This window comes from Tursiops truncatus, chromosome 10 (genome assembly GCF_011762595.2).
Source record: "Tursiops truncatus isolate mTurTru1 chromosome 10, mTurTru1.mat.Y, whole genome shotgun sequence".
Lineage (NCBI taxonomy): Eukaryota > Metazoa > Chordata > Mammalia > Artiodactyla > Delphinidae > Tursiops > Tursiops truncatus.
Genome location: NC_047043.1, coordinates 93,636,385 through 93,657,172, shown reverse-complemented (window position 1 = coordinate 93,657,172; position 20,788 = coordinate 93,636,385). Strand labels below are relative to the sequence as shown.

The 20,788-nt window shown below is 38.0% G+C and overlaps 1 protein-coding gene across 1 annotated transcript in view; it reads right to left on the bottom strand.

Annotated features, from left to right (window-relative positions):
* GRM7 (glutamate metabotropic receptor 7) overlaps positions 1-20,788 on the bottom strand; it is an 817,195-nt gene that overhangs the window by 354,515 nt on the left and 441,892 nt on the right. Inside the window, exon 4 of the mRNA XM_033865318.2 lies at positions 19,905-20,059. Within this exon, the coding sequence (XP_033721209.1) occupies positions 19,905-20,059 (155 nt within the window). The remainder of the gene's footprint in view (positions 1-19,904; positions 20,060-20,788) is intronic.

Genomic DNA, 20,788 nt, shown 5'->3' with positions numbered 1-20,788 from the left:
TTTCAAGACTGTATTTCTTAACCTGGCACATTACAAGGGTTTAACAGGTGCACTAGTAATGTCATTCCTGTTATCATCATCATCACCACTGTTATGATAAATATTTCCATATAATTATTTTAAAACCCTATCCATGGAGGGAAAGTGAAACAAAGCCTCCTTATATACCTTATTATTATTATGTACACAGCTAATTTCAAGGGAATCCTGTTTTTGTTTCACTATTGACTATGATCTGAATATTCTTGAGTTTTTCTTGGAATCAAACATTAATTTGCTAGAGGCCATTCACATTGACAGTGACATAAGGAGGTCAGATATAACCTAAACATAGCGTAAGTCACCAGCATCTTCATGAATGATACTGATAATTAAAACAATGAATTCAAGACGTTTTTTGAAAACCCATGTTACCCAAAAGTATTGGAAAAGGGCCAACATGCTGTGTTTCAGTTGGTATATATATAAGAAATTCCATAAAACCTTTTTAAAAACATCGGACAAAATTTTAACGCTCAATTTATCCCTAAAAAGCAAATTCCCTGAGGTTAGAATAAATTAGAGCTCCAAAGGTCAGTGTCAGGGTAATTGACTTTTACCAAACTGGTATTTGATTTAAACTGGAGAGTGTTCAACTAGGCACTGAAACAGGAAAAGAGAAATTTCTTCTACGATTTGTTGTGTAAACACAGAAAAATATATATATATATATAACAGAGATCATAAATATCAAAAAACAATCTGTTTCCTAAGAAGGAAATTATGTGATTAATTACTCTACCTTAAGGACTTGTCAGAGGAGAGTTTCTATACTCATTAAATTCACCAAATAATTGAACTCTCTACTTAACATATATTGCTATGTAAACACACAGATCATGAGGCAATCGAGTTTATAGGTAGAACTACCAATAGAAATTTCATCTAAATTTAAAACCTGTTAGTTTCATCATTAATCTCAGGACCTCACGAAGTCTATAATACTTGTGAGACAACTCAGGCTTAGATCGTAAATAGTCTTTTCCAATACAACGTGCATTATATTACCATATCTCTCTGTATTCTCTGACTTGCCCATGTTTTTCCATCCATGTGTATTGCTTTTCTTTGTGGCTTTTCTTTATGACTGCATCAAAAGCTCATCAAGGGGGCTCAACGACAGTGAGACATAAGATGAAGAAAAGAGTAGTAGGATACTTTGCTAACATGGTACATTAGCTGAAAAATGAGCAAGAATATGGATCTACCCAGTAAGACATATTCTTCAAAATTAATAAAACAGGGATATTTGTTTCTTAATACAGTCTCTCGGCTTGAAATAGGAAATATCAGGAATTACATTGTCAGAGTACCATAAAACAAACATTTATGATGTATCAATGCATAAACACTTTGTGGAGTATGAGTACACTGGACTATTACTCAGCAATAAAAACAAGCAAACACCATTATATGCAACAGTAAAGACCCATTTCTAAAACATTATAGTGACGGAAAGAATTCAGACACACAAGTATGCAAACACACACGCAGAGTCTGATTCCATATATACATGTGTGATTCCACGAAGTTCAGAAATAGGCAACATTGATCTACTGTCAGATGAGTAATTCTATTTATATTAAATGAAAGAGAAGACAAAATTAATCCCTTAATTAGTGATAGGAAATGGAACCAAGAGGATTTATCTGGCGTGATAGAAATGTTTTTTGTTTTGATTTTTGTGGTGGTTACCTTCCTGTGTGTGTGTGTATGTGTGTGTGTGTGTGTGTGTGTGTGTGTGTGTGTGTATAAAGTCATTCAGTGGTGCATTTAAGATCTACATATTCTCATCTATGCACATTACCCTCCAATAAAAATGTTCAAAAGGTTTAAAAAAGAAGCCAACAGGATACAAAAATAAATTAGTTTTTAAGTCAGGAAATGCAACTAAAGAACAGTGAGAACACAAGAAGGTTGTATTATAGGTGAGTTTAACTTATCTTGAGCTGTGATAAGTTAAGGGAGCTTACTGGCTTTTGTATAACATTTACTAGTAGCTTCAGGAAGGCTGGACCTAGATTCTTCCAAGTAGCAAGTCACTCTTCTGGAGCCTTTTGCTCCCCCATAGGCATTCTGGTTCTCTTAGGATAAATGCTGGTATCCAAAGGTTCAGATTGGTCCACATGCCATCAGGAAAGCATGTTCAGGGTTGTTTACGATTTGGTTCCTGCCAATCTCTCCACCACTCAACCAAACTTCTTCACAACCTCCACCTCGTTCTAATATGTCAACATGCTGTTTGCTGTGTTCGGCTCTTTGCAAATTCTGTTCTCGCTAAAGGGAACACCTCAACCCCTTCTTAACTAGGTCACCTACTATTAGTTCTTTAACTCTTGTGTCACCCACTTTTGTCAGCTAATGCACTCTATTAGTGTTCATGCAAACCCCTATTCTCACAATTCCCCCTCTGACATTAATGAGGTAGGAGATAGATGGGCCCCTGGGCTGGACAGCTGGTGTGTGTTTGTCAAGTGGAGTAAAACGGAGGCTGTGTTTCCCCAGACACTCCAAGGACAAAGTTAGTGGCAAGAGCCGAGCTCTGCTGAAGAGGTAAGACGAGCACTCCTGAGGTCAAGGAAAATGTCCCTGACTGTACATGCACAGGAAGGCTCCTTGGGGGTCAAAAAGGAGGGGTGCTATCCCATAACAGGTGATGTCAGGCCTCCCACAGGCCTCCGCGCTGGAATCCATCTTGGCGAAAAGACGCGCAGACAGATGGGGGCAGACCCTAGGGCAGGTCAGATGCGGGAAAAGAAATGAGATAATCGGCCACAGGTAAACAAAGACCTGGCAGAACTGTCCTATATAAATGATGTAACCGCCTCCTTACTGGGCTCCCCGTCATTAGAGAGGACACCCATACCCTTTCTCCCTGGGTGTGTATTTCTGCCTTGCTTCGGTCGTAGATAAACAAACTACTTCTCTGTGTGCTCTCCTACTTGCGCTGCATCTCTAATAATAAACTTTGCACCTGTTTTTACAGTTTTGCCTCCTTGAAACATTCTTGCTTTCAAACCGGGGCATGAGCCAGGGCCACTGTGCCTCTAGCCTCCAGCCCCTGGTGAGCTAGCAGCTAGGATTCCTGGTTTTCATCCAGGCTACCCAGGTTCAATTCCTGGGCAGGGAACTAAGATTTCTCTTCAAGACCGCTCACTGTGTCTCTCTGAGATCATTATGATGGTCTGATTTTTTTTATCTGACTCCCCAAATACACCAAGAGTACCTTTAATATGGGGGTGGTATCCTATCCCTTATCTCTAGAACTTATTAGGATTTCTGGGCTGTACTCAAATAAAGTGTGTTGAATTTATGTTAAGTAAGGGGCTTCGAAAACTCAAACATGTTGTCTTGTGCCAAAACCTCCTCGAATCCAAAAGACAAACTGTTATTTTTGTCTAAAATGTGAATTTTAAGAAAAAATAGTTTTAGCAAAATTAAAGAGGATGGAGCATTAAGAGGTTAGGGAAGCAACCTTCTAAGTCAAGTGACAAATACTGTGAAAGACATCCTCTTTCACAATTGACTAAGAGAAGAAAAGAGTTTCTTCTTAAAGTTGGAAGAAGGTCATTTTAACTTTAAAATTCTAATTAACCTAATAGCACACACCTAACATCTAGAACATACTGAACCTGAAAAAAAAGATTTCTAATTTTGAGGGGTTTTTCCCCTGCTTATCGAAGAAAGAAGAGATTATCAAACATCTAATTTTTGTTAAAGAACATTAAAGAAGCCCCTTCAACCTGCCACCTTTTATAAATGATTTTTCTTTCAGCCATCCTTTTGGCTAAGTTAATGGCCCTTTAAATTCTCACTTCAGCTTTGCTTTCATAGTCAGCTCTGCATTTAATCGTTTCAAGGGCCTCTCTCTTATTATTCACACTCAGTCTAAACTAATGACATTTTTTAACTACTGTAGGTACAGTTCTTCACAGCCCACAGGTGAGTTTGTGGGCTCTTGGGATGACCCACTGCTGACAAAGAAAGAGGCCTTATTCTCAGTCTTTATCTAACTGCCTTCTTCCAGGTGACCGACCAAGTCAGGGCTCTTCTAAATGGTGAAAACAGATAAAAAATTCTTTCCTTTTTCTTGTGATAAGAATTTTTAAAATAGCTCTGAAAACAGAAGAACAGTATGTTTGGACTCATCAGTTTCAAGGATAGGGCTTTTCAAAGGGTTAAGGTATTTGTGATTTTCTTGCCCTCTACTCTCTATTTGTATATTTCTTCCTTTCTCTCAGCTTCCGATTTTACACTTCACCTCTCCCTGGTTCCCTTTCCTGTTTTTCTTCTTCTTCAACTTCTCCTCTATTAATGTCATTGTTTTCTAACTGTACTATACATGAATAAAACCCAAATGGGTATTTTCAGGTTTTCTTCCATCTATTTTAATCCTGTCCTCGGAACTTTGCTATACTTGTGATTTCTTCTCTTTCTTCTTTCACCTATTCCTCTTGGCAACAGCCTTGTTAGTTCTTTTTGCCTACTTTGCACACACACACACACATATTTTTTTTTGCAATAGATAATCAGAGAACGTGAGGGCTACAAAATTTCTCACTAATCATTTAATCCTTTCCATTCATTTTCTATATGAGAAAACTGGAGTGGAAATATTTTCCCATGCCTACTTAGCACTGTAGCTCAATGGTGGTGCAACATAAGAAGTGAGCTCAGTTATATTCATACCTAAATTCACTCTCTCTGTATCTAGCAATACAGTTGGTGGTGATTATATAACACACACACACCCCACATATTTTCTATAAGCCAAAATATAAACAAGTACAAATGTATGAAACAAATGCCTAGAAGTAGACTGCATCATGTTGCAACGATAGTAAATACTTGCCTTCCTCTAAGGCTTTTACTCTATGTGTCATGACATGACCTCATATGCAAAATTGGCTTGATATTCTGGAGGACGGAATTATTATTTGTCCTATATATTGCCCCTCTTTTGCCATTTACAGTGGAATATCCTTTGAATATACTCAAAAGATCTGGGTGACCATGTCCTCCTTCCTCGAGGTCTGTGGTATGAACACTGGGAGAGGGTAGGAGTAGTTCTAAGGGATGATATTGAACTACAGACTCACTCTTCCATTTCTCTCTTAAACGTACTTCAACCAGGCTTTTTCCAACCCCACTCCAATGTAACAACTGGTCAAAAAATCACCAATGAACTCCACACTGCCAAGTTAAATGGTCAATTCTCCATTACCTCTACCTGACTAAGCAATAACATTTTGATGATGCTGATAAAATACTTATACTCTGAAATATTTTCTTAACCTGGTTCCAAGAAACCAGGCTCATGTTGTTTTTATGTGATCTCACTGGTCAATCTACTTTCTCCTCTTCCCAGCCTCTTAATATCGGAATGTTAGAGCAATCACTCTTTGGTCCTCTATTATTTTCTATATTACTTCTTTAAATGTCATCTCTATTTCAATGATTCCAGGAAAATAATTCTCTTTCCAAAAGCCTCTTAAAAGTTCCAGGCTCACATTCCCAATGGTCTACTTCACATCTCCACTTGGATGTCTAATAAATATTTCCAGCTCAACACATCCAAATTTGACATTGTTGTCTGTTCACACAAAAACTGCTCTAATTACTGTTTTCCCCATCAGCTAATGACAATTCCATCTCTCTAGTTGCTGAAGCAAAGAACTTTGCAATCATTCTTGACTTATCTTTCTTATGTCCAAAATCCTATTGGCTTTACTTTCAAATTAGATTTTAAATCCATACACTTCTCATTACCTTCATTGCTTCCTCCCAGTTTCATTCTACTATCATCTCTTCCGTGGTGTACTGTAACAGCATCAGAACCACTCTCCCAGACTCCATCCTTGTTCCCCTATATTCAACCGAAGAGCTAGTATTATCCTTTTTAACATGTTGGATAGATCAAGTTATTCTTGTGTTCAAATGCTGCAAAGATCTTCTACTTTACTCATAATAAATGGTAAAATCTTTATAACGGCCTTCAAGGTCCTGTGTGATCCCACCCTCCCATTCCTCCCATTATCTTTTGACTTTAGCTTCTTCTTGCTCACTCTGTTAGAGCTTCATCAGCTTCCTTCTTTCGCACATACACCAGGGATCTTCCTGCCCTAAGACCCTTGTACTGCTTTCTATGCTCAGTATAATCTTCCCCCAGCTATATACTTTGTCCCTTCACTTCCTTGAATCATTTATCAAAAGTCGTCTTGTCAATGAAGCCTACCTTGACCACTCTATTTAAAACTGCAACATCCACCACCACTGCTGATGATGTCCCTTACCCTGCCCTACTTTTTCTTTTTTTATAGCACTTGTCAGGTGTGATGCCAACAAAACAACAGAACAGGTATCTCCAAACTCCTGTCCCTCAACAGGAATATTGAAAATAAGCAGAAATGGTCAAAACCAACTTTGCCAGAACTCTGGACAATGGTCAAAGATTTACAGTAATTAAGTGAATGCTGAATCAAGAAAAAGGCCAACTTGAAAACAGTAGAAAAGCTTTGTGGCATTTTTATTTTCTTTTTCCCACCCCACCCTACCTCAATGGCAGTCTTGAAGACCTGAAGACCACAGCCTGCATTCATAGGGGGAGACCCTAGTACTTGGTTCTCAGGACAAAGCAGAGTAGACTTTATTAGCAAAGTACTGTGTTTCTCTATTCCAACCTTTATGGGGACTACCTGAAGGACTGACACAACATACTTATCTCTCTTTTACTTAACGTGGGACTCATTGAGGGAGGGAAGAACATAGGCATTGTTCATAAACATTATAAGGTGAATGGAAAACCAATTGTCATCTAGAACAAAATATCATGGTGGAAACAAACAAAAGACAGCAGAGAGCCTTTGAGGAAAATCTGAAAAGAGTTTCTTTGGGAAATTAGGACATTCAGAAATGCCTGTGTATACTGGGGAATTTAGAAAGTCACACATATATCCAGGGCAGGATGGATGCTCAGAAAAATCATGAGAAGACCTGACCTTAAACTTTCATCTTTGACTAATCTCTAGGTTCAGCACAAGCAGGAAGTAAAGGCTAAGGCAGAATTACAAACAGCCTGGTTATGTGTGGAAGGAAGGCCCCAGAACAGAGCCAATCCACAAAGACTGAGTGCTACATGTTAAATTAAGTCTCCCTCAAAATTCACATGTTGAAACCCAAAACCCCAGCATCTCAAATGTGACCTTATTCGAAATAGGTCATTACAAATGTAATTAGTAAAGTTAAGACGAAGTCTTTAGCGTGGACCCTTTCCAATATGAAAGGCATCCTCATAAAAGGGAAAATCAGAACAAAGAGACATACACACATAGGGAGATCATCATGTGAAGATGAAAGGGACCCAAGAAATACCAAGATTGCCAGCAAATCATCAGAAGGTAGGCAAGAGGCATGGAACAGATTTTCTTTCATAACCCTAACAAGGAATAACCCTGCCAACACCTTGAACTTGGACTTCTAGTCTTCAGAACTGTGAAACAATAAATTTCTGTTGTTTAAGCCACCCAGTCTATAGGACTTTGTCACGGCAGACCTAATAAATTAATCAGCTGTGAAAAGTATTCTTTTTGTTTTAGCTCCTGGCATTCAAGGAAATCTCTGTCAAAATGCTAGCTGAACACAAGCTAACAGAGCAGGCAGTTCAGTGACCACACATGATAAGGAATACTTTCTTTAAGTTTGGAGAAGTCACTAAACAAACCAACAACTTCTGCCTTTGACAAGCAAGAACATCAAACCCTGGGAGAGATGGAGAATATGAGTTTCAGAGGTACCACATTATAATATTTAAATGCCCAGTTTTCAACAAAAGAATCACAAAGCATACAAAGAAATAGGTAGGTATAGTACATTCAAAGGGGGAAAATGACATAAACCATCCATTAGTATGCCCAGACATTGGACTTACTAGAAAAAGATTTTGAGTCAATCGTCTTAAATATGCTCAAATATTTAAAGGAAATCATGAATAAAGAAAGAAAACTAGGAAATGATGAATAAACAAAATGAGAATATCCATAAAGAGATAAAATTTATACAATTTACCAACAGCTAACACTGTCTATTATTTACTTATTTATTAAGCCTATTAATAATTATCTCTCTCCCTCTGCTATACCTTAATCTCCACGAGGGAAAGAATTTTTGTTTTCTGGTTACCAGTACCTGGTCAGTGCCAGACAGTAGACAGCCAACATTTGTTAACTGATTGACAATAAATGATCTCTTCCACATCTAACAGCTCATTACCTATAATTCTGTGATATAAAGAAACATTAGGGCTTTCCTGGTGGCGCAGTGGTTGAGAGTCCGCCTGCCGATGCAGGGGACACGGGTCCATGCCCCGGTCCGGGAAGATCCCACATGCCGTTGAGCAGCTAGGCCCATGGGCCATGGCCACTGAGCCTGCACGTCCGGAGCCTGTGCTCCGCAACAGGAGAGGCCACAACAGTGAGAGGCCCATGTACCGCAAAAAAAAAATAAATAAATAAAGTAAAATAAACATTAATGATGATGTGATGACAGTGAATACAATTTTGGAGTGGGTAAAAGAAAGGGGGAGGTATATTTATAAAGCAAAAATTCCAGAATGTGATGACTCAGGGAGGAAAGTTGCTGGAGCTATAGTTAGAGGAACAGTATGTAACCTTGAGCACACATTACACACACAATCAGTTCTCAGCTGGGCAAAGAGCACATAAAAGTCATGATTTATTTTAAGCAAGGAATCAATGCAGTGTGGAATGTGCTAAGTGAATGGAATCCCAAAATAATATTATCAGTGTCATATTCCTCGGCCTAAAAAATGTTTTATTAAGACATTTTTACATTCTGCTTTTCAAATCAAAATTAAAATTAGGTTATCAATATTTATACATTTCTAATTTCAACACAGTAGGGTATCTGTTTGAAATATTACATTTCTCTCTCTTTTTTAAAATAATGTTTTTGCCAATCAATGAACCATAGCTGTGCTGATTTCACAATTATAAGAGCATTCCCTAGCTTGCATTTTTCTTCAAAGACAATCCTTGCATAAATATTTTCATAGAATTCCTAATTCCTATTCCTACATAGAATTCCTATGTATATAAAATGGCTTCATTTCTTGATAAAATTTAACAAAATAACATTACCTATGTTATTACCTGGTTCTAACTGTAGGCATGTATAGTGAAGGCAACAATCGTTCTTGAAACTATCTGAATTTTTATTTTATTTTACCTTATAGTCTAAGTTTGTTAAAAAAATTATATATCTACAAAAAAATCTACAGCTAACATCATACTTAATGGTGAGAAACTCAAAGCTTTCCCTTACTAAGATAAACTACAAAGCAAGGATGTCCCCTCCCACTATACCTTTTCACTTTCATAAAGGAACTCTTTGCTAATGCACTAAGGCAAGAAAAAGGAAATATAAGTTATATAGATTGGGAAGAAGACATAAAACTATCCTTATTATATCCTTAGGTATAAATCTAATAAAATATGTACAAGATCTATATGAGAAAAACTACGAAACACTGATGAATGAAATCAAAGAAGAACTAAATAAATGTAGAAATACTCCATGTTCATGGAGAGGGAAACTTAATATTGTCAAGATGTCAGTTCTACCCAAATTGATCTATAGATTCAATGCAATCCCAATAAAAATCTCAGGAAATTATTTTATGGATACCAACAAACTGATTCTAAAGTTTACATGAAAAGGCAAAAGACTCACAATAGCTAACACAATATGGAAGGAGAAGAATGAAGGTGGAGGACTGATGCTACCCAACTTCAAGACTTACTATAAAGTGATAGTAATCAAGACAATGTGGGATCTGAGAAATAATAGACAAATAGGTCAATGGAACAGAAGAGAGCATCCAGAAATACGCCCCCATAAATATAGTCAGCTGATCTTTGACAAAAGAGCAAAGGCAATACAATGGAGCAAAGATAGTCTCCTCAACAAATGGTGCTTTAACAACTAGACATCCACATGAGAAAAATTCAGTTTAGACTCACACCTTACACTCTACACAAAAATTAACTGAAAGTGGATCCTAGAGCTAAATCTAAAACACAAAACTATAAAACTCCTGGAAGATAACGTAAGAGAAAATCTAGATGACCTTGGGTATGGTGACACCTTTTAGATACAACACCACATATACCATCTATGAAAGAAACAAGCACATTGGGAAAGGAAGTTCCCAATGAAATGTTTAACACAAATAGAGGCAGCCTCTGCTGTACTTTCTGCTTTCTGAGGAGGTTATAGGTCTTTTATTAATTATAGCATTGCTTAGAAATAATATTGTGGTTTAAGGCAATATTTCATTTCTTGGCATTTTCTCTCATTCCCCTAACAAAACTTTATGAGGTGTGTGGAACATTCCAGGTAATCAAGGAAGACTAAAGTAGGGTATATCTAAATTGGAGCCAAAAACATTTTAGTTCAGTTCTTCAAAGCTTTGATCTCTGGTTTTAAGAAAAAATAAAGAAACTGTTTCTATCTTGAGTTAGAAAATGCATGAAATAACCAATTTTTTCATGCCAGGCCCAGAGCGCTTTTTGTCTTTTCTTACACATATCACAGATTTAATTCAGGAACCAAGCTGTGCTATACACCCATTTGAAAATCATCACCAATAGTCAGAACCATTGGAGTCGGCTTTGAAAATCCACCCTTCATTATGCTCTCTCCCTAATGTTAATGATTATGTCAGAGATGAAAAGAACCTGGCCCATGATCCTTGCTGGCTATAAGTAGAGGATGCCCAGGACAGCCTACCCTCAGAGAAGTAGAGCATTTTGGAGGGCAAAGAGTGGGAGGCGATTTGGGCATTTTGTTTTGAGGACTTGTTCAGGGCTGGAGACAATGACTGGGGAATCCCTGTTAATGGGGCAACAGAAGAGAGGGAAATGCCAGGGGTCCCTTGACTCATCAGACAATACAGAAGAACTAAAAATGATAGAAGAGTTTTGGCTCAGGAGCTGGAGAAGTGCTGCCAAGTCTGGAAACACTCTGAGATCTCCCGTGAATGCTGGGCAGACAACAGGGCCAGGGGTGACCTTTCCCGGGCATGGTTCCTATCATCATCTAATTGAAAGTGGGGGAAAATGACCCCCTGGGCTAGCAAACACTGAGGACTTGTTTTCTACAAATGGAAAATAAATACAGATAGAAGCTAAAAGAAGATGAACATGACTTTCACAGGGGCAATGCACTTCCTAGCCCTTCGGCCCAAGGCAATTTGTCGTTAATTGTTCATGCAGATACACAGAAGAGAAGCCAAAAATGTATGTGTTTGCCAAATGTGTTCAAAATACGATCGAAAGGAAAAAAGACATGTTGATTATTGATTGGGTTTTTCTTATTTACATTACAAGGTACAGCATTGCACAACCCAGGCAAAGATAGAGGGATGTAGCAGTATTATGACTATTTGGATGATGTCCATCCCAGTAGCATCCAGTATGGAACAACCAGCAAAAAGGAAAAGAAAAGGAAAAAAACACAGGAGAGGAAAACTTAATTGCTCATACAGAATACATTCTGTAGTTTCATTTGAGATATTTCATAGCTTTGTTCAGAAAACTTGGTGCGATGGAATGCATTTCCTTTTTCACTTCCTTAGGAGTGTGGCACTATAAACGCACAGCCACAATCCTGTGGTCTCATCCTAAACATCAGTGAACTAATCTTGGCTGCTCTTTTTATCAATGCAGAAGACAATATGGCTAGATAGAAGCCACACCATTTCTAAACAGTCACGTGAAAAGCCTCATGTTCTATCTGGGGAGGAATGGAGAGCTTGGCATGAAGACTTGCTGTTCTGTCACATTTCAATAGTACTTTCATTGATAATACCATTTCTCCTCCATTTCATTTTTGAGACCACTTTTTTCTTGGCAGGTTCAGGATGCTGTTTTGTGTCTAATTTAATAACTTTGTGTATCCCTATATATACATGAAGAAGTATTTTGTTTCAAGAATTTATAAAATTTTTGAAGTACTTAGTAATTTCCTAAAATATCTTGAAGCTCGAGGTAGAAACCATGGAGTTACTAACATGCCTATGATGTACCTACCGCTTAGGAAGAGAGGACCTCAGAAGAGACCCTGTAATCTGTTGTTTTGCTTCAACACCCACCCAAATCTTACACTTCACCCCTCCACAGAGTCATCTGAGTGAGCTTTCTAAATCCCTCTTATCACATCCCATTTTCATACTCAGATGCTGCCTGAAATACAAATTTCTAAGTGTAGTTTCTAAGACCCTTCATGATCCAACTCTGGTCCACTTATCCATATTTTTTGCCGTATCTTTATGTTTCCTGTAATTCCTCCATCCGTCTAGGCATCCAACCACTTAAAAACATGTTTGATCACCTGCCATATCCAGGCCAAGTTCAAGGTGCTGGTGGTACGATGACGCATAATGGATAGGTTTCCACATAGAGACAAGTAGAGAGATATCATAATGGTATGGAGTATGTAGGGTGCAATAGAAGCAACAGAAGGAGCCCCTAACCAGACGTGGATGGGGTGCAATGGTTGCAGATGGCTTCCAAGGAAAACTTGGAAGAGATTATAGTTGAAATTATAGTTGAAAACTTCCCTAATATGGGAAAGGAAATACTCAATCAAGTCCAGGAAGAGCAGAGAGTCCCATACAGGATAAATCCAAGGAGAAACATGCCAACACACATACTAGTCAAACTATCAAAAATTAAATACAGGGCTTCTCTGGTGGCGAGGTGGTTGAGAGTCTGCCTGCCGATGCAGGGGACGCGGGTTCATGCCCTGGTCCAGGATGATCCCACATGGTGGGGAGTGGCTGGGCCCGTGAGCCATGGCCGCTGAGCCTGCGCATCCAGAGCCTGTGCTCTGCAATGGGAGAGGCCAAAACAGTGAGAGGCCCGTGTACCACACACACACAAAAAAACTAAATACAAAGAAAAAAATATTAAAAGCAGCAAGGGAAAAACAACAAATGACATACAAAGGAATCCCCATAAGGTTAACAGCTGATCTTTCAGCAGAAACTCTGCAAGCCAGAAGGCAGTGGCAGGACATATTTAAAGTGATGAAAGGGAAAAACCTACAACCAAGATGACCCTACTGAGCAAGAATCTCATGTAGATTCAATGGAGAAATTATAACCTTTACAGACAAGCAGAAGCTATGAGAATTCAGCACCACCAAACCAGCTCTACAACAAATGCTAACGGAACTTCTCTAGGCAAGAAACACAAGAGAAGGAAAAGACCTACAATAACAAACCAAACAATTAAGAAAATGGTAACAGGAACATACCTATCGATAACTACCTTAAATGTAAATGGATTAAATGCTCCAACCAAAAGACACAGACTGGCTGAATGGATACAAAAACAAGACCCATATATATGCTGTCTACAAGAGACCCAATTCAGACCTAAGGACACATACAGACTGAAGGTGAGGGGATGGAAAAAGATATTCCATGCAAATGGATATCAAAAGAAAGCTGAAGTAGCAATTCTCATATCAGACAAAATAGACGTTAAAATAAAGACTATTACAAGAGACAAAGAAGGACACTATACAATGATCAAGGGATCAATCCAAAAAGAAGATACAATTGTAAATATTTATGCACCCAACATAGGAGCACTTCCATACATAAGGCAAATAAAAGGGGAAATTGACAGTAACACAATCATAGTAGGGGACTATAACACCCCATTTTCACCAATGGACGGATCAACCAAATGAAAATAAATGAGGAAACACAAGTTTTAAATGACACATTAAACAAGACAGACTTTATTGATATTTATAGGACTTTCCATCCAAAAACAACAGAATACGCTTTCTTCTCAAGTGCTCATTGAATATTCTGCAGGATAGATCATATCTTGGGTACCAAATCAAGCTTTGGTAAATTTAAGAAAATTGAAATCATATCAAGTATGTTTTCCACGCACAACGCTATGAGACTAGATATCAATTGCAGGAAAAAATGTGCAAAAAATACAAACACATGCACGCTAAACAATACAATACTAAATAACCAAGAGAACACTGAAGAAATCAAAGAGGACATAAAAAAAATACCTAGAAACAAATGACAATGAAATCAGGATGACCCAAAACCTATGGGATGCAGCAAAAGCAGTTCTAAGAGGGAAGTTTCTATCAACACAATCCTACCTCAAGAAACAAGAAACATCTCAAATAAACAACCTAACCTTACACCTAATGCAATTAGAAAAAGAAGAACAAAAAACTGCAAAGTTAGCAGAAGAAATCATAAAGATCAGATCAGAAATAAATGAAAAAGAAATGAAGGAAACAACAGCAAAGATCAGTAAAACTAAAAGCTGGTTCTTGGAGAAGATAAAGTTGATAAAGCATTAGCAAGGCTCATCAAGAAAAAAAGGAAAAAGACTCAAATCAATAGAATTAGAAATGAAAAAGAAGAAGTAACAACTGACACAGCAGAAATACAAAGGATCATGAGAGATTACTACAAGCAACTATATGCCAATAAAATGGACAACCTGGAAGACATGGACAAATTCTTGCAAAAGCACAACCTTCCGAAAATGAACCAGGAAGAAATAGAAGATATAAACAGACCAATCACAAGCACTGAAATTAAAACAGTGATTAAAAATCTTCCAACAAACAAAAGCCCAGGACCAGATGGCTTCACAAGTGAATTCTATCAAACATTTAGGGAAGAGCTAACACCTATACTTCTCAAACTCTTCCAGTATATAGCAGAGGGAAGAACACTCCCAAACTCATTCTACGAGGCCACAATCACCCTGATACCAAAACCAGACAAAGATGTCACAGAAATAGAAAACTACAGGGCAATATCACTGATGAACATAGATGCAAAAATCCTCAACAAAATACTAGCAAACAGAATCCAGTAGCACATTAAAAGGATCATATACCATGATGAAGTGGAGTTTATCCCAGGAATGCAAGGATACTTCAATATACGCAAATCAATCAATGATATACACCATATTAACAAAATGAAGGAGAAAAACCATATGATCATCTCAATAGATGCAGAAAAAGTTTCTGACAACATTCAACATGCATTTATGATAAAAACCTTCTAGAAAGTAAGCATAGAGGGAACTTACCTCAACATAATAAAGGTCACATAGGACAAACCACAGCCAACATCGTTCTCAATGGTGAACAACTGAAAACATTTCCTCTAAGATCAGGAACATGACAAGGTTGTCCACTCTCACCACTATTATTCAACATAGCTTGGAAGTCTTAGCCACAGCAATCAGAGAAGAAAGAGAAATAAAAGGAATCCAAATTGGAAAAGAAGTAAAGCTGTCACTGTTTGCAGATGACATGATACTATACATAGAGAACCCTAAAGATACTACCGGAAAACTACTAGATCTAATCAATGAATTTGGTAAAGTAGCAGGATACAAAATGAATGCACAGAAATCTCTTGCATTCCTATACACTAATAATGAAAAGTCTGAAACAGAAATTAAGGAAACACTTCCATTTACCATTGCAACAAAAAGAATAAAATACCTAAGAATAAACCTACCTATATAGACAAAAGACCTGTATGCAGAAAACTACAAGACACTGATGAAAGAAACTAAAGATGATACAAACAGATGGAGAGATATACCATGTTCATGAAATGGAAGAGTCAACAGTGTGAAAATGACTACACGACCCAAAGCAATCTACAGATTCCATGCAATCCCTATCAAACTACCACTGGCATTTTTCACAGAACTAGAACAAAAAAATTCACAATATATATATGGAAACACAAAAGACCCCGAATAGTCAAAGCAATCTTGACAAAGAAAAATGGAGCTGGGGGAAACAGGCTCCCGGACTTCAGACTATACTACAAAGCTACAGTAATCAAGAGAGTATGGTACTGGGACAAAAACAGAACTACAGATCAATGGAACATGATAGAAAGCCCAGAGAGAAACCCACGCACATATCATCACATTATCTTTGATAAAAGAGGCAAGAATATACAATGGAGAAAAGACAGCCTTGGTGTGGTGCTGGGAAAACTGGACAGTTGCATTTAAAAGAGTGAAATTAGAACACTCCCTAACACTATACACAAAAATAAACTCAAAATGGATTAAAGACCTAAATATAAGCCCAGACACTATAAAACTCTTAGAGGAAAACATAGGCAGAACTGTCTATGAAATAAATCACAGCAAGGTCCTTTTTGACCCACCTTCTAGAGAAATGGAAATGAAAACAAAATAAACAAATGGGACCTAATGTAACTTAAAAGCTTTTGCACAGCAGAGGAAAACACAAACAAGATGAAAAGAACCCTCAGTATGGGAGAAAGTATTTGCAAATGAAGCAACTGACAAAGGATTAATCTCCAAAATTTATAAGCAGCTCATGCAGCTCAATATCATAAAAACAAACAACCCAATCCAAAAATGGGCAGAAGACCTAAATAGACATTTCTCCAAAGGAGATATCCAGATTGCCAACAAACACATGAAAGGATGCTCAACATCACTAATCATTAGAGAAGTGCAAATCAAAACTACCTTGAGGTATCACCTCACTCCAGTCCGAATGGCCATCATCAAAAAACCTACAAACAATAAATGCTGGAGAGGGTGTGGAGAAAAGGGAACCCTCTTGCACTGTTGGTGGGAATGTAAATTGATACAGCCACTATGGAGAACAGTATGGAGGTTCCTTAAAAAGCTAAAAATAGAACTACCATACGACCCAGCTATCCCACTACTGGGCGTATACCCTGAGAATACCATAATTCAAAAAGAGACATGTACCCCAATGTTCATTGCAGCTCTATTTACAATAGCCAGGACATGGAAGCAACCTAAGTGTCCATCGACAGATGAATGGATAAAGAAGATGTGGCGCTTATATACAATGGAATATTACTCAGCCATAAAAGAAACAAAATTGAGTTATTTGTAGTGAGGTGGATGGACTCTGTCATACAGAGTGAAGTAAGTCAGAAAGAGTAAAAGAAATACCACATGCTAACACATATATATGGAATGTAAAAAAAAAAAAGGTTCTGAAGAATATGGGGGCAGGACAGGAATAAAGATGCAGACAGAGAGAATGGACTTGAGGACACAGGGAGGGGGAAGGGTAAGCTGGGACGAAGTGAGAGAGTGGTATGGACATATATACACTACCAAATGTAAAACAGATAGCTAGTGGGAAGCAGCTGCATCGCACAGGGAGATCACCTCGGTGTTTTGTGACCACATAGAGGGGTGGGATAGGGAGGGTGGGAGGGAGACGTAACACGGAGGGGATATGGGGATATATGTATATGTATAGGTGATTCACTTTGTTATAAAGCAGAAACTAACACACCATTGCAAATCAATTATACTCCAATAAAGATGTTAAAAACAAAATGTAAAGAAAAAAAGAACTGGAAGGATTTAAGGATGGCGACAATGAAGGACTGGGCTGCAGAATGAATTATTTAAAGTTATCCCAATATGCCCTGCTCCTTCACTCCTCTGCTCCCACCTCCTGGGTTTGGAGTAGAGGAGTTTCTTCGCATTATGTGATGAGCTTCAGTGCATCACTTCCTGTTTTACCTCCTCTCAGGCATCTTTCCGCAACCACAGCATCACCACCCTAGACAAGCTTGCATTTTATCTTACCCCACACCATCTATCCATGTATTCCGCACTGTGCCTGCAGTGTTTCTCATGTTACATAGTCATCAACTATTTTCTGATACATTTACTGAGCTCCGTATGCTTTGAGGATGGGATTTTTGTCCTCTTCTTATTTTTCCAACTCAGCACAGAGCAAAGCACACAGTAGATAGTTAAGTTTTTAGTGAAAAGGAGTGGAAAGAGTTAAAATAGCTTTTATTCTTGTAGCTCATCTGCAGATGTACTGGGTTGGGTAGGAAGATAGGCAATCTTCTCCGGACATATATTTGGGAATGAAATTAATTCAAAGCCTCTCAATGAACACATGGGTGACTCATGGGATCTTTATCTCCCTGAGATAACATAGAAAGGAAACAGTGACAGAATCACAACCTGGCTTTTTTAAAAAGGCCCACAGAGAACATGCAGCATTCTGGGGAGAATAATTACTTAGACTGGAGTAGAGACAGAATAGAAAGGAAGGCAAATATTTGATTCTTTGTGAGTGAGAGGATGGGGTTCTTTTTAACGTGCAAAGCTTGTTTTATGGAATCTTTGGAGACCTTGCCCATCCGAAAAGGAAGACAAAGCAGGATACCAGCGGAGGAGTTGTTTTTCTTTACAGTGTCTTCTTTTAGCAATAACTATTCAAATTAAAGGAGAACATAAATTGTAATCAGCAACTTTTGTTAGATCAGAAGGATGCCAATAAACGCCCTCTCCTCCTTCTACCTCTCAAAGAATCTTTGCAGCAGCAAGGAAGGCAAAGGAAAAGAAAAGGGACAGCAATTTCAGAAGGTAAGAGAAAGAGAAAAAGAAAGCAAGAACAAAAGAGCCCCAGGAAGGCAAGGTGATGTTGGTGCCTGAGCTGGACCATACAGTGTATGATCTTGGGGGTCAGAAGAGACCTCAAGAGGTAATGGGGGAAAAGAATCCCTATAGTTGCTGGAGAGGGTGTGGAGAAAAGGGAACACTCATGCACTGCTGGTTGGAATGTGAATTGGTACAGCCACTATGGAGAACAGTATGGAGGTTCCTTAAAAAACTACAAATAGAACTACCGTACGACCCAGCAATCCCACTACTGGGCATATATCCTGAGAAAACCATAATTCAAAAAGAGTCATGTACCAAAATGTTCATTGCAGCTCTATTTACAATAGCCCGGAAATGGAAACAACCTAAGTGTCCATCATCGGATGAATGGATAAAGAAGATGTGGCACATATATACAATGGAATATTACTCAGCCATAAAAAGAAACGAAATTGAGTTATTTGTAGTGAGGTGGATGGACCTAGAGTCTGTCACACAGTGAAGTAAGTCAGAAAGAGAAAAACAAATACCATATGCTAACACATATATCTGGAATTTAAGAAAAAAAAATGTCATGAAGAACCTAGGGGTAAGACAGGAATAAAGACGCAGACCTACTAGAGAATGGACTTGAGGATATGGGGAGGGGGAAGGGTAAGCTGTGACAAAGTGAGAGAGTGGCATGGACATATATACACTACCAAACGTAAGGTAGATAGCTAGTGGGAAGTAGCCGCATCGCACAGGGAGATCAGCTTGGTGCTTTGTGACTGCCTGGAGGGGTGGGATAGGGAGGGTAGGAGCGAGGGAGATGCAAGAGGGAAGAGATATGGGAACATATGTATATGTATAACTGATTCACTTTGTTATGAAGCAAAAACTAACACACCATTGTAAAGCAATTATACTCCAATAAAGATGTAAAAAAAAAAAAAAAAAAGAATCCCTATAGTTATCCTGCTATGGAAATAATGGAGAAATTACAAAGGGAAAATACTCTTAGAAAATGCAGCTCGCTTATATACACTTTTATTGTGTTATTATTTCACTTCTTATTAAGAGTAATGATCTCTCAGAAAGCTCTTGCAGCACAATAAAACAAAGGATATATGCTAATTGGGATATTATTATGAAAATAACATGATCTTTTCAAAAGAAGACTATCAACTAAAAGAATAGACCAGATATAGGGCCTCATTTGTATTTCATGGCTGCAAGTTTGAAACTATCCTGCATAAATTATGTAAAAAACCCAACCCACAAAGAGACACACGTTTAGCCACCCTACACAGCACCAACCATTCTCTTATAGTATCATGCTACTGAGAAAACTCATACCTTCCACAGTTGCTCGCTTGGGCTGAATGGTGATGGCTCCTTCTGCAATATCTTCATGCTGGTGCAGTGGGTTTATTTTGGATCCCCAACTGTCTGATCCCACCCAAAGGAAATGGCCTACTTGGTCAGCTCTTTTGGCTGCTGCAAGGATCTGCCTGTGGAGAGGAACATTAAAAATATATCTTAATGATAAAGAGCAGCTATTGAACACATACATATTAGGAATCAAGCAGAAGAAAAGCAAGTTAATATTTCTCAAAAAGTAAGTGATCAATAGTAAGAAAAAGGATTTACATCCTTAATATATAAAGAGTTTTTGTAAACCAATAAGACAAGTAATCAAAGTAGCTTGAGGTAAATAGGCAGAGTATTAAAAATCAAAAGACAAAAGGAGTAATATAAATAACCAGTAAGCTGGTTATTCACATACATTAAAAAGGCAGAAAATGTGAATTAGAACACAATATTTAACTTTGGCCAAAACGTTCGTTTGGTTTTATTCTGTGTTGTGAGTTTTGGCACGAGGCTGGAGACGTGAGCACTCCCATTCGCTGCTGGTAGTACGTATCTTTTCTGGAAAGCAATGTATCAGTCTAAATGAAGCATCTTGAATTATTTATAAAAATGAACAGAAATTCACATTAAGCTTGAAACATGTACAGCTCATGTTTATAAATGAAAATAGTATACAAATAACAAGGGCAATAAGGGCAAATAAAAAAAGGGAAACTCATTCTTCATGAAATTAATACAATAATATTTTTGGAAGAACAGGGGATGGATAAGAGGTAACTACATTTGTGCAACAGAAACTACTTTGGTGGGTAATAACAGCAGTGGTTGTTGGTTTGCCTCTCAGGACTTGCAGATACCAGGTACCACAG